The following is a 13,430-nucleotide window of genomic DNA, read 5'->3' as shown; positions in this document are numbered from 1 at the left end:
TGCCCTAAGTTCGACAAACTGGCCCCAAGCCCCTCACTCTGATTAACAGGAATGCCGACAGTCTCTTTGTTTGGATTGCGAGAGGCCAATGGATTGGGAGAAACAGCGTGGATAACACAATCTGAATTGTCTGTTACCCCCTTTGGGCTTGAGCACAGGCTCTCTTGTCTCACTTCCGCACCACCATTTTCTTTATCTTTCAGAGTGCTCTTAGAGATCTGAGTAGCCAAGTTAGAACTAGACGGGGAAGCTTGCGGAGTAGGTTTTTTAAAAAACAGTGGGAATTGCTTAACCTCTGGATATTTTATAGAGATTGGGACTTTACTCGAACCTTTACTGAGATTCTCCTCCAGGAGTACAGACTGCGGGGTGGTTGCATCTGGGCTCTTATTCTCCACTTCTCCCTCGGAGCTCTCAACTGTAGAGTCCATAATATGAGGTGGGGGGGTACTTTCTGGTCCAGCTAAGCGGGCTGCTTTCTTAGTCTCTCTTGCCCCTTTTGCTAAGAGCCGCCACGCCTTAGCCTTTGCAAGGCGAGTGATCTGCAGCTTCCCCATCTCTGGAGTCTCCTGCCTATAAATGGCTTATTAGGACCTAATATTACTTGGTCTACTTGATTGTGAGGCCACTGACCAACTTGCCCCTCCGCCTTGATCTCTGTCCGTTATTTCCCCCAAACCAACACTTAGCCTCCACTAACCCCACTACCTCCGCCTCAAACTCCGGCCTCCCAATCCTGGCTGTGGAAGGCTGAAATGCCTGTCTTTCACCCACTGATTTAAAAGTCTACCGCTGCCTCCTCACCTCTGCCTCCTCCAAATCCTCTTTTCAGGCACCGGGCGCCACCTCACCGACACTGTGCTCCGATAGCTCCAATTTTGCCTGGAGAATTTCTGAGAGAGTCCCAAATGCCGAAATGTTTTTCCTCTACTGGACCTGCACCGCCAGCTGTGTCCGATCTCCTTAGCGCGGGACCGGCCCGGAGACCAAGGAAAGGACGCTCTCAGCCGTCTCCGCTCTACAAGAGCCGCTGTGCGGAGCCCCGGCACCAACAAAGCATGCCCGTATGCCTTCAAACAAAAAACCGGGAGGACACGCCGCCTGAAAACTTCTCGGAGCAGCCAGAGCACTTCAGAGGAAAGACACCATCAGCAAGAAACGCCATCAGGTACGCTCGGCCATTCCTAGGGGCAGGACCGTGAGTCACCTGTGACTACCTGGAGGCGTGGTTCTCCGTGGCAGTCATCCGCCGCGACCGCGTTACCTTCAGTCGTAAGCCTTACTCATCCCTTTGTTGTCTTGACACACATTTTGTCAATTCTCTGTCTGTCATGTCAAGCTTCATTTTTTAGCTGTGGGCCTCTACAAATGCAACAGAAATGTATGCAAAATTAAATATATGCAAAAACATAATTAATAATGATAGTGCATAATACACCCACAATGTAAAAACATAGCCAATACCTCCTTTATTATCAATTTAATTTCCACATTCCTCAGGGACAAAATGCCACATTAGTAATTTTCTTTCTATTTTGAGCACTCTTTAAAGAATATATTAATGTTTTATCAATATGTGTAGCTCAGTTGCTTGTGGCATCTCCACTGCCTTCGCAATATGCCATTGCATCGTTACAAATTAAATCTTAGGCAAAATAATACAACCAGCGGCGACTTGTGAAATGCACCAGCACTGCATGTTCACCAGTTGTGAAGTGTATATAGCCTTCAACCTACACAATCAAGAACAAGGTTCCAGGGTTGTATTACTATAAGTTCTACCACTTCTTACACCCGGGAGCACTTTTCCTTTATGAAACGGTTATGCAGCCCCTTTTTAATACGAGCTGCGTGAATGCACATTTTGTGCCAATTTGACCATGACTGTCTCATTTTCATGGAGGCATGGCCAAATGCAATAGTCAAACATTTTGCATCTGTGCCCATGCCATGTTACAGATAGATGCAAAGAAGTCAAAAAGAGACTCACTTACTTTGCACCACATAGAGGTGTTCTATAGTCAGCATGCCCCCCTGAGGGCACCCTTTGGAAAAGGGAAAGTGGGTCCCATGGACCCCCCCTGATATCACACTGCAGATGGGTGCAGTGGCACCACTGTCCCTTTTAGAAATACAGAAAGGTTACCACCTACACAGTGAAAGGTTGACTAGTGGTTTCAAACAGTTGGTCTGTCCTTCACTAATGCACCTTCACAGTTAACTGCAAGTTAGCTCCCGAGGTGGATGTAGTGCATTCAGTATAATATGTTTCACTGTTCGAGTCCATGCCTGGCACACTATTTGAAGTGCACTGCGGCATAGACCATGGCAGTGCACCACATTTATTATACTGTTGCATTAATAATACCTTTAGATCCTAACAATTTGTCAATAGTGATTTATGATTCCAAGTTTATATCTTTTGTCTATCAATCATGTCTTAATTTATTTAAATGCAAATTCAGATTGCCTCAGAATATTAACGTATTGCATATTTTTGAAGTTGTATTTATCATAGTGACTTTCGTAATAAAAATATAAATGTAGCATCAGCATAGACAGACAGATTAGGAATATATGACCACATAACATCTATACTTTGCCGTGTGTTAAAGCTTAATCATTTTTGGTGGGTAAAAGGGAATCAGTAAGTCAAAACTTGCAGTTCTCCTCTCAGCTATATATTGAAAAAAAGGTATTCAGCAAATAAGTGTGCTTTTCAGGTAAGTCATATTTTCTCAAATGTGTACCCTCTCTCAAGTTCAATGACCAATCTTAAAATATTATCATTTTGAATTGAACTTAAAGTTTTAGGAAATTGAATCATTTAACTTTTTAGATTTGCTAAAGGACATATATGACTAAATAAATGCTGGTATGAGAGCTAAGGAAATTAAACTTCTGCAAAAAAAATATGTGGAGATCTGAATATCACGAGTTGAATTTTGACAATGCTGACTGAGACAACCATCCTTCTGAGGTTGGTAAATTGTGTACCAATAAACATGATATTGACAGTACTTGTTATGTACAGTATTTAGAATTGGCAGGATCATTATTTAAAAAGTTACAGCCAGATTCATGAAGCAAAATTGCGATCGCAATAGCTGCGAAAAAGCTATTGCGAGCGCAATTGCCTAAAACGGTATTCTTGATTAAAAAAGCGAATTCGCAAACACAGAATAGCGAAATCGCAAAATAAATTGCAGAATTCCGGCAGTAGCCCAATAGCGATTCTGAAATAGCGAGAATCCACAGATTCTGTGAATAAAATTGCGAAATCGCAATACAATCGCAATCGCTATTCAAGAAAAATCGCAATTAGCGAAAAACCTGTAAATCGCTTTTTGCGAGGCGCAATTTAACCTCTTCGCCGCTAATGACAAGGGTAACTCGTCATGGACTTTCCATTGATTTCAATGGAAATTACATAAAAGAAGGAAAATAGCCTTAGCAGTAAAGGGGTTAAGTACAACCCAAAGCAGGTGGTAACCATCAAAGCTAAGCAAATTTTTTTTTGAAAAACCGTTTCCCAATCAGTAACAGGTGCTGGCCTGACCAAACACACTTAAGGAGATGCAGCAGCAGCATTAGGAGTCTCACAATGCCGGGACTCTACATGGTGGTCAGGTGGCGAAGGCTACAGCGAGCAGCACGGATCAGACGTAGGATCCAGGAGAGGATATTCCGCCAGGGGGTCACCCTGCTGGGCCAAACCAGAGAGCAAATATATGCAAAGTACGGCCTGAATGGGCCAATGATCATCAAGCTAATTCAGGACCTTGACCCCCTGATGCAGCACCCAACAAGGCGGACCAATGCCGTGCCCACACATGTCCAGGTATTGTGCAGCCTGCACCTTCTGGCCTCCGGGAGCTTCCAGGGGATAGTTGCCGCTGCTGGGGGGATATCCCAGCCCACCATGTCCCGCTGCCTAAGGAGTTTCCTAGATGCAATGCTGACTCAGCTACACCACCACATCAAATTTCCCACCTGCCAACAGGACTTGGATGAGACCAAGCATAAATTCTACAATGTTGCGCAATTCCCACATGTGATAGGATGCATTGACTGTACCCACATCCACATCTGCCCACCAGGTGAAATGGAGTACATGTACCACAACCGCAAGTCCTACCACTCCCTCAACATCCAGATGGTGTGCAATGCTAAGACATACATCACAGTACCCGGGGAGCACCCATGACTCCTTCATATTCCGGCACTGCGGCCTCCACACACGACTGGCCAGGGGAGACTTTGGTGAAGGACACCTACTTGGTAAGTACACTTGGCCCACAATGTTACACTGTGATGAAGTAGCTGCGCTGCACAGGCACTGACCCTCTGCTCCTCTCATTCAGGTGACAGTGGCTACGCCCTCCGTGAATACCTCCTCACCCCATACCTCAACCCTGCTACACCACAGCAACGGCGTTACAATGTAGCACACATACGCACAAGGAATTGCATTGAGAGGATATTTGGGCTACTGAAGAGCAGATTCTGCATACTGCACAAGACTGGTGGGGCCATGTACTACAGTCCTGATGTGTGCTGCCGCATTGTGGCTGTGTGTGCAATACTACACAACATTGCTACCAAGCGCCGGATACCTGTAGAGATCTCTGGCAGTGAGTCGGAAGGGGACGACACGCCACCTGCACATGTGCGTCATGCTCGCGGGGAACATCCTGCTGAAGGACACGGACGGCGCAACCACATCACAATGAACTGTTTCTAGTGCACCCACTCCCCTCACCCAACAATTCACAAATGCATGGCAATGGAAATAATGACAGGAGGCCGATGTACGATGCTTGAATAAATATTATTGTTGAAGGCACAATAATAATGACATTTCGAAATTATTTACATGTGAGTAGTATTGCGCCATACTGCTCAAAGTCATAAACACGACATGCTTCTGTCATCAGCATGTCCCTGCCAACGGATTGTAATGTCAAGTGCACCTCTGGCGCGCGGCACCCAATCGCCTCTCAGGCTCATCCTCAGGGAGGGCACGTGAAGCCGCAGTGGGCCTGCTGCTGCGGCGTAGGACACTGACCTGTGAGGCAGACAGGCTGCTGACACTCGAGGTCCCCTCACTAGTGTCGTCCCCACCACCATTGGCTGGGCAAGTTGGATGTAGTGCCAGTACAGCACTGGTCACCTGCTCCAGTACACGCGCCACATCCTCGCAGCATTGCACCATCTGCTGCTGCATTGCCAGGGACCGACGTGACAGCTGGGAGGTGGCATTACCAATGACGTAGTTGGAGCGCGTGTAGGCAGATAGGCGCGTTAGTATCTGGCGGTGGCGGCGGCGGGCGATGTTGCGCTGCGAGATGATGGCCACTGTGTTTGCCTCCATGGCAGTTGTCATCTGCTCTATTCTATCCGACACATTTGCTACATTTCTGCCAATGTTGTGTAGCTGGAGTTGGATTGCACCTTGGCGGCGTGCCTGCAATTGATGGATGCGCAGCATGCAGCGCTCAATGCTGAGCCCTGGCACACGCACAGCCATTCCCCTCCTGCCACTGCGTGCTATGGTCTGCTGCCGCTCCCTGCCATACCTGCTGTGCTGGCTGGCCACAGTGGGTGTGCGCAGTGTCGCCGGTCTAGCAGCACCTGATGTTGAGGGTGCCGCTGGTGGTGGTGTTGCAGCTGGCAATGGTGCAGCGCCTGATGGAGCTGGCGCTGATGGTGGTGGTCTAGCAGCAGGCAATGGAGCATCGCCTGATGGAGCTGGCGCTGATGGTGGTGGTCTAGCAGCAGGCAATGGAGCAGCGCCTGATGGAGCTGGCACTGATGGTGGTGGTCTAGGAGCAGGCAATGGAGTAGCGCCTGATGGAGCAGGTTGTGTGGCTGTTAGCACCTCCTCTGCTTCCTCTGCTGCCTTGTCGATCTGCAGCCTATCGCTGTCGCTGCTGTTGTTGTCTGCGCCACCTGTGATGGAAAGTGGACGTAGATTAATTGCATGTATCTTTCACATGTGCAGTTGCTACATGCATGCTGGCTGACATTCCCTGACTGGCTGTGGCATTGCGTACTTTGGGACATGTCTGGCTGCATTGGAGTTTTTGTACATTGTGGGCAGACTACATGTCCCACAATGCATTTGGGCATATCCTCATGTGCATGGGTTGCATGACTGGGGTTGATTATGGGAGGATATAGGGTCATGGCCATTGTTAGGGGACAGGGTCGCAGTCGCATGCCACTTACCTTGGCTGTCTAGGGTGGGTCGGGATGAGTCCAGAGGGATGACCCCTATGCATGCCTCACACTGCAGTGTGTCCTCCACACGATCCTCCATGGGGGTGTTGGGAGGGACTGTTGGTTCTCCACCTCCAGTTGCCTGGCTCTCGCCCAGCCTTTCTGCCACCCTCTCCTTGGCACAACCTCGGAGGTCGTACCACCTCTTTTTTAGGTCGTCTATGGACCTGTGTGTCACCCCCACAGCGTTGACTCTGGCGCCGATCCCCAGCCACAGTCGGCTTTTCTCCGCCTCTGGCACCCTCCTGGAGTCCTTGCTGAATAGTTTGGTGTGGGTTTCACACACTCCATCTATTAGGTGCTCATGCTCCTGCTCGGAAAATTTTAGCTTGCGCTTGCGCCCGGTGTCACTGGGCCCTGCTGCTGCATCCTCTGCCATTGCTGCAGTCTCAAATGTGAAAGTTTTCAAAGTCTGGAGGTCTTCTGAGAGGTGCTCTGTGTGATGCATCTTCGATCTCTGCCTCAGTGTTCTGAATGGGGGTGGGAACTGCCTGCTTCCTAGTTGTGATGTCATCACTGGGCTCGAAATGCGACTTCCCGTTTTTGCGATCTCGCTATTTGCGAGATCGCATTTTGCGATCTCGCAAATTGCGAGATCGCTATTCCTACACGGTTTTGGATGGAATTTGCGATTTTTCTGCGATTTTGAAAAATCGCTATTATCACCTTTTGCGGCCGCTTGCGATTCGCTTTATTTTATCGCAGAATTTGATGAATGCCGTTCTGCGAATTCTAAATTGCGATTCGGTATTAATCGCTATTTAGAATTCGCAGAATTCGGTTTTCATGAATCAGGCTGTTAGTTCTTATTATAAAGCAATGCAGACCTATATAAGAGGTTCAGTTTTGAGACGCTTTATTGCTCTCAATAAACAGTAGCATTACTTTACTACAAGCCTGCCACGTTTTGCAATCTAATGAATACTATTAAAATGTAGACAGTGTTACAACCAGATCATCAAAAGATGTATACTGTGAAATAAATATCAGTTGGCGAAAGAGGTACTACAAAAATGATTTTTAGTGGTCTGTCAACAAATGCTGAAAAGCTACATTTATTTTTTGTCAAGGCCTAATGGGGGCAATATCTAATATGGGCTGTAAGTAACTGGAATTTCTAGATTTGCAGTTGTCGGGATCATAACATAAGTATTTTTAAGTGCATGTTCGCCTATCTTGGCGCTGGATAACAGATGTTTTTTGTTACCCAACGGTACTCATGTTATAGACCTAAGAAGGATGAAAGGCTAAGGGGACCCCTCTGGATTTGAACCCGTGACCATGAGGTCAAACATAGGCCCTGACAGTGGCCGAAATAGCCCATTAAGCCACCAGACCCAGCATCATGCTCCAGGGATGGATATGTTTTACACGAAAGGGTTTTAAATGACATTAAACAGCGCAGTTCGAGTTGCCTATATTACACAGAAGCACGAGACGGAAAACATGCCATGATTTACCCACGAAATTTTATGCTATATATGTCCAGATCAGCAGCAAGGTGATTAAGTAGTCTTGTGAAGCTATAAATAATACGTCCTTGCCTGCCTCAGTCCCCTGTCTCACACTTGGGGGCAGATTTATGTTGGGAATGCGCCATGTTTGCGTCACGCAACTGCGGCGTAAATGTGGCGCATCCCTACGACCCATTTACAACGTGACGCATCTAGGCAGATGCGTCACGTTGTAAAGCCCTGCGCCACTTGTGGGCGTTCCGGCGCAGGGTGGTCGTTCCGGGACAGGTGCGCCTTGCAAAAGTGGCTGAGTGAAATCTATAAGATTGCACTCAGTCACTTTCAGGCCAATGCTGCGTCAAAACCCTGTGCCTGCTTGAAGCAGGCTTAGGTCTTGACGCAGCATTGTAAAGATGGGGCACCCCCGAGCCTTGCTGGAGCTGCGTCGCGCTTGCGACGCAACTCCAGCAATGCGCCACCTTTACGGCACAGATCCCTGGGGATGCTCCAGTTATCATAAATCTGCCCCTATATGTATATGCAAAACTACCAAAACTTGTTAACCTGCCACTCACCCTTGCTGCCCCTGGGCTATCTCTCCCATTCCACACATGAATGAAACAAAATACCTGGCATCCTGCCACCCTCTTACACGGCCCTAAGCATTTATATCTTCCACCCAAATATTCCAAAATAAAATGCCTGGTGATCCTCCACCCATACTCATCTTATTCAGCATGTCCCTCCCCTCGGCAGCATAAATGTTATAACACCACACATCCCTCCTATCCTGTACTTATTACACTTCCTTAATGCAACACTCTGAGAGAGCAATACTTGGTGTCCTGCCTGTAGTGCCTTTGATCGTCCTTCCCACTAGAAGCTGCACTGTAAATCAGCCACTTCATTGACAGCTGGGAATCATGGCCCAGAAATTCTCCTGATCACCACCATGTGTGACAGTGAAGATGGTAGGCGGTAGCTGGCCCGCTTTCTTTCCCCTGGTGAGATGGAAGAATGTACAGTCCCTTCCCTTGGTGGTGTAAAGGCAGTGGAAAAACAAGTGTTGTTTGTCCCCTGTTATGTCATCGAAGTGAACAATTCGACTGAGAATCCCATGGTCAAGGAAATGGCTCCAAAGTCCAAGCTTCATGCTTGGATTGAGAAAGAAACATCCACTAGGAAAATATATGAGGAACGGGGTAAATTAAATAAATTAAAATGCAGAGGAAACGGAACTGAATTACCTGTTGAAATGTGGCAAATGCCACAGCTGGCGGTCATTAACCTTTGCCCACAAATTGTACATTACCCTATTCCCACTTCATGCACAGAGGCCTGTGCCCATGAAATGTACCTCACTATTGGTCACTTCATGCAGAACACTCAGATTCAACGCCCTGATGAGGCACATCACCCAGAGTAGGCCTGGACGGAGTTCGCAGAGTTCCGCTACGCGAAACTCCGCAAAGTGACCAAAAAACTCCACCGCACTATTTAGAGATCTGCAAGGTGTGGAGCGCGTTAGGTCATGCCATTCGTGCTGATTTTCAGCACCAGGTGTTTGTCCGAGCGAATGGCATCATGCACAGTGCAAGAGGGAGCTGCTTCTTTCTGCCATTCGAGTAGATGTTCTACTTGAGCGGCAGCTTCCTCAAGGTGAACGGAAGGTTTCTCAACACAAGATAAATCTCGCCCAGGAGTTGGTCTGGAGTAAGATTTTCCTCGTTCAAGCTCCCCAAATTAATTTGGACGCGCACAAACCTTTTTTTAGAACCCCACAATACACAGAGCGCCGAGTGGGAAAAACTCTGCAAACTCCATGAGCTGAGCTGGATTTCACGCTCAGGCCTAATCACAAGGTTCTCGACAGAGGTGCATCACTCAGTGCTACCCGGAAGATTCTCCCACTGTCCTCCACTGCTGTGAATCACCATGTGCCCTGGGTACTCCACTGTAGAGGAGTAGCTCAGATAGCTGCGTAACAGTGAGTTCCTTCTATGTCACTTTAAAGCTCACAAATCATGTTTGGCAGTGATACATTTGGTATGGAGAGTGTTTAGGTCAATGAGCCAGTCCAAAGTCCCATGGGCGGCTCTAGGCTCATGGCAGCCCTGGGCAGGGAGCGTAGGTAGGGGGCCTCGGAAGAGGGGGTCCGAACGGGGCCGAGCTTGGAGGCCAGTGAAGAGTGGGGTCAGGGTGTTTGGAAGTGGAACAGAGCCCGAGGCCGCCAAATCCCTGCCAGGGGCCGCCACGCAAATATGTATCCATCCTCAGAGGATTAATTTATTAAGGATATATATTGGCATGGCGGCCCCTCGGGTTTGGTGGCCCTGTGCAGGTGCACAGCTTGCACATGCCTAAGGCCGCCCCTGAAAGTCCCTGTATTCCGTTGTGTGCTTCAAAGAGTAAGGCCTTAGACCAAGAAGAGGGGCATTAAATTCCCTGATTACTGTCAATAATGAAGATTACGACTATGAATTTAGGTCACTTCTGAGGTAGCAGTGCTTCTAGTACATGTTAACATTAGAATCGCATGACCTTTCTTCGGTGAAGTTCAGAATTTAAAAGTGACTGGCCCGAGTATTGTGCACTATACATATTTATTCATGTACCCTCCTCTGTAATAATCACACACCTTATGTTTCATTTAGGACACGATTTTTGTTCTGAAGGACATAACTGCATGGAATATTCCGTTTGCAAAAACCTGGAAGACAGAGCTGTGTGCAGCTGCCGTGATGGTTTCCGGGCACTTCGGGAAGACAGTGCCTACTGTGAAGGTATTTATTAAAAATGTTTTGTTCAGATGCATAAACTGGCGTGGATTAAAAAGATTAGCCTTTTCGCGGTAGTCAGACGAAACAGCCTATTAGGGCAAGGAATTTAATTGAAACCAGATTAATCATCTGGAAATATTTTTTTACACTTCAATTAATACATACAATGTCTTGAATGTACTGCATTGTCAAACTGAGGCTGGGGTTATAATAATAAAACCTCTGTAGTAAATATAGTTATCACTGCTTTGCTATCACCTGTGTAAGGACAAAAACGTATGACATACTTTCCCAAAGACGGCTGCTGCTGCAATGAGTCATAAAGCTATTTTTGAAGCAGCCCTCTTATTTAAATAAAAGCACCTGCAAACGTCATAGCGCTATTCAGGTGTATATTGCTTAGCATCTTTGGCAATATGTATATCACCACATGTAATATGCTTTCCTTTAGTATTTTGTAACGTTTCTTACAGACAGGTTAAACTGTACCATGTAGAAAACTGTTTGCCATTTGTTGTGTTAGGTTCAAGTGATAAACAAAACGTAAGAAATAAATTGTAAAGTGTTTTGTACAGATCACAAACAGATTTGGGATTATGCTGCCGTATGTTATCTGAAAGTTTAGGCCCTCATTACGGGTTGGCTGGAGTAGATTCCGCAGGGAGGGGGAATGCCACCCTTGCCCATTCTTACTAAATAACCAAAAATACTTACATTTTCATGCGTGTTAAAAGCATATGCGTAGGAACCTTTTTAAAGGTACGTGTAAACACTATATATAAATATAAATCATATATATATAAAGGGTTAACATATACATACATATATACACATGCATACATATATGTGCTTGTGTGTATATGTTGAGGTGGTTGCACGCAATATTCCAGGATCTCCGCTCCTGGTGAGAGTCCGCCCTGCAGGACCGGGGGCCCCCAGTAAAACGGAGGTGTTTCTTTGAAATATTAATTGAGGGGGCATGGTCCGCTCCTTGCCGATTTGCCAGCTCTTCAGGACTTCCGTAGCAACATGGCAAAGGGCGCAGGAGAAAGGGAGATGTGAGAGGAGAACGCCTCTCTCGGAAGCAGCGCAGATGCAGACATTAATTACTCCTTTTTGGAACCCTGACATGAATGCGCCGACTTGGGACAATATGCTGAAAATAATGCAAGAAAATAATATTTGAATAATGGCAAGTCCCCTAAAGAACTTTCCCGATGCATTATGGTGCCTGTAGGATGGCTAAACAGGCACGTGACTATTAAGTCTGTATTAATTGCTCACCTGTGAACAAGACGTAAGTAACGTTGAAACGCGTAAGGAAAAGAGCACGTTTTAAAAGGAGGTGACGAATAAAGTCTTCTGCATTTTCAGACGCTGTGGACTCTCATTCTTTGAGGTGGTTGCACGCAATATTCCAGGATCTCCGCTCCTGGTGAGAGTCCGCCCTGCAGGACCGGGGGCCCCCAGTAAAACGGAGGTGTTTCTTTGAAATATTAATTGAGGGGGCATGGTCCGCTCCTTGCCGGTTTGCCAGCTCTTCAGGACTTCCGTAGCAACATGGCAAAGGGCGCAGGAGAAAGGGAGATGTGAGAGGAGAACGCCTCTCTCGGAAGCAGCGCAGATGCAGACATTAATTACTCCTTTTTGGAACCCTGACATGAATGCGCCGACTTGGGACAATATGCTGAAAATAATGCAAGAAAATAATATTTGAATAATGGCAAGTCCCCTAAAGAACTTTTCCGATGCATTATGGTGCCTGTAGGATGGCTAAACAGGCACGTGACTATTAAGTCTGTATTAATTGCTCACCTGTGAACAAGACGTAAGTAACGTTGAAACGCGTAAGGAAAAGAGCACGTTTTAAAAGGAGGTGACGAATAAAGTCTTCTGCATTTTCAGACGCTGTGGACTCTCATTCTTTGAGGTGGTTGCACGCAATATTCCAGGATCTCCGCTCCTGGTGAGAGTCCGCCCTGCAGGACCGGGGGCCCCCAGTAAAACGGAGGTGTTTCTTTGAAATATTAATTGAGGGGGCATGGTCCGCTCCTTGCCGGTTTGCCAGCTCTTCAGGACTTCCGTAGCAACATGGCAAAGGGCGCAGGAGAAAGGGAGATGTGAGAGGAGAACGCCTCTCTCGGAAGCAGCGCAGATGCAGACATTAATTACTCCTTTTTGGAACCCTGACATGAATGCGCCGACTTGGGACAATATGCTGAAAATAATGCAAGAAAATAATATTTGAATAATGGCAAGTCCCCTAAAGAACTTTCCCGATGCATTATGGTGCCTGTAGGATGGCTAAACAGGCAGGTGACTATTAAGTCTGTATTAATTGCTCACCTGTGAACAAGACGTAAGTAACGTTGAAACGCGTAAGGAAAAGAGCACGTTTTAAAAGGAGGTGACGAATAAAGTCTTCTGTATTTTCAGACGCTGTGGACTCTCATTCTTTGAGGTGGTTGCACGCAATATTCCAGGATCTCCGCTCCTGGTGAGAGTCCGCCCTGCAGGACCGGGGGCCCCCAGTAAAACGGAGGTGTTTCTTTGAAATATATATATATATATATATATATATATATATATATATATATATATATATATATATATATATATATATATATATATATATATATATATATATATATATATATTTATACACACACAGATATATATATATATATATATATTACACATACATATTTTACCTTATTAACTCTCAACTCCTAAACCAATACCCACCCTAAACCCTATAAGTACCCCTGCCACCCAAAAACCCACACTCACCCTAAACCCTAAAAATACCCTTGCCATCCAACATTGGTTGTGTGAGTACTTGTATGAGTCTGTGAATGGATATTTGAGTGGTTGTGTGAGTGGGTGTATGAGAGATTGTGTAGGGGTGTGAGTG

General features: G+C 46.5%; 1 protein-coding gene across 1 annotated transcript in view; it reads left to right on the top strand.

The window, feature by feature from the left end:
- Positions 1 to 13,430, top strand: part of NELL2 (neural EGFL like 2) — a 1,025,546-nt gene that overhangs the window by 556,977 nt on the left and 455,139 nt on the right. Inside the window, exon 12 of the mRNA XM_086919530.1 lies at positions 10,391 to 10,519. Within this exon, the coding sequence (XP_086775656.1) occupies positions 10,391 to 10,519 (129 nt within the window). The remainder of the gene's footprint in view (positions 1 to 10,390; positions 10,520 to 13,430) is intronic.

The sequence above is a fragment of the Lissotriton vulgaris genome, chromosome 1_1, assembly GCF_964263255.1.
Source record: "Lissotriton vulgaris chromosome 1_1, aLisVul1.2, whole genome shotgun sequence".
NCBI lineage: Eukaryota > Metazoa > Chordata > Amphibia > Caudata > Salamandridae > Lissotriton > Lissotriton vulgaris.
Note: the sequence above shows the minus strand (reverse complement) of the source record. Positions and strands in the feature narration are given on the sequence as shown.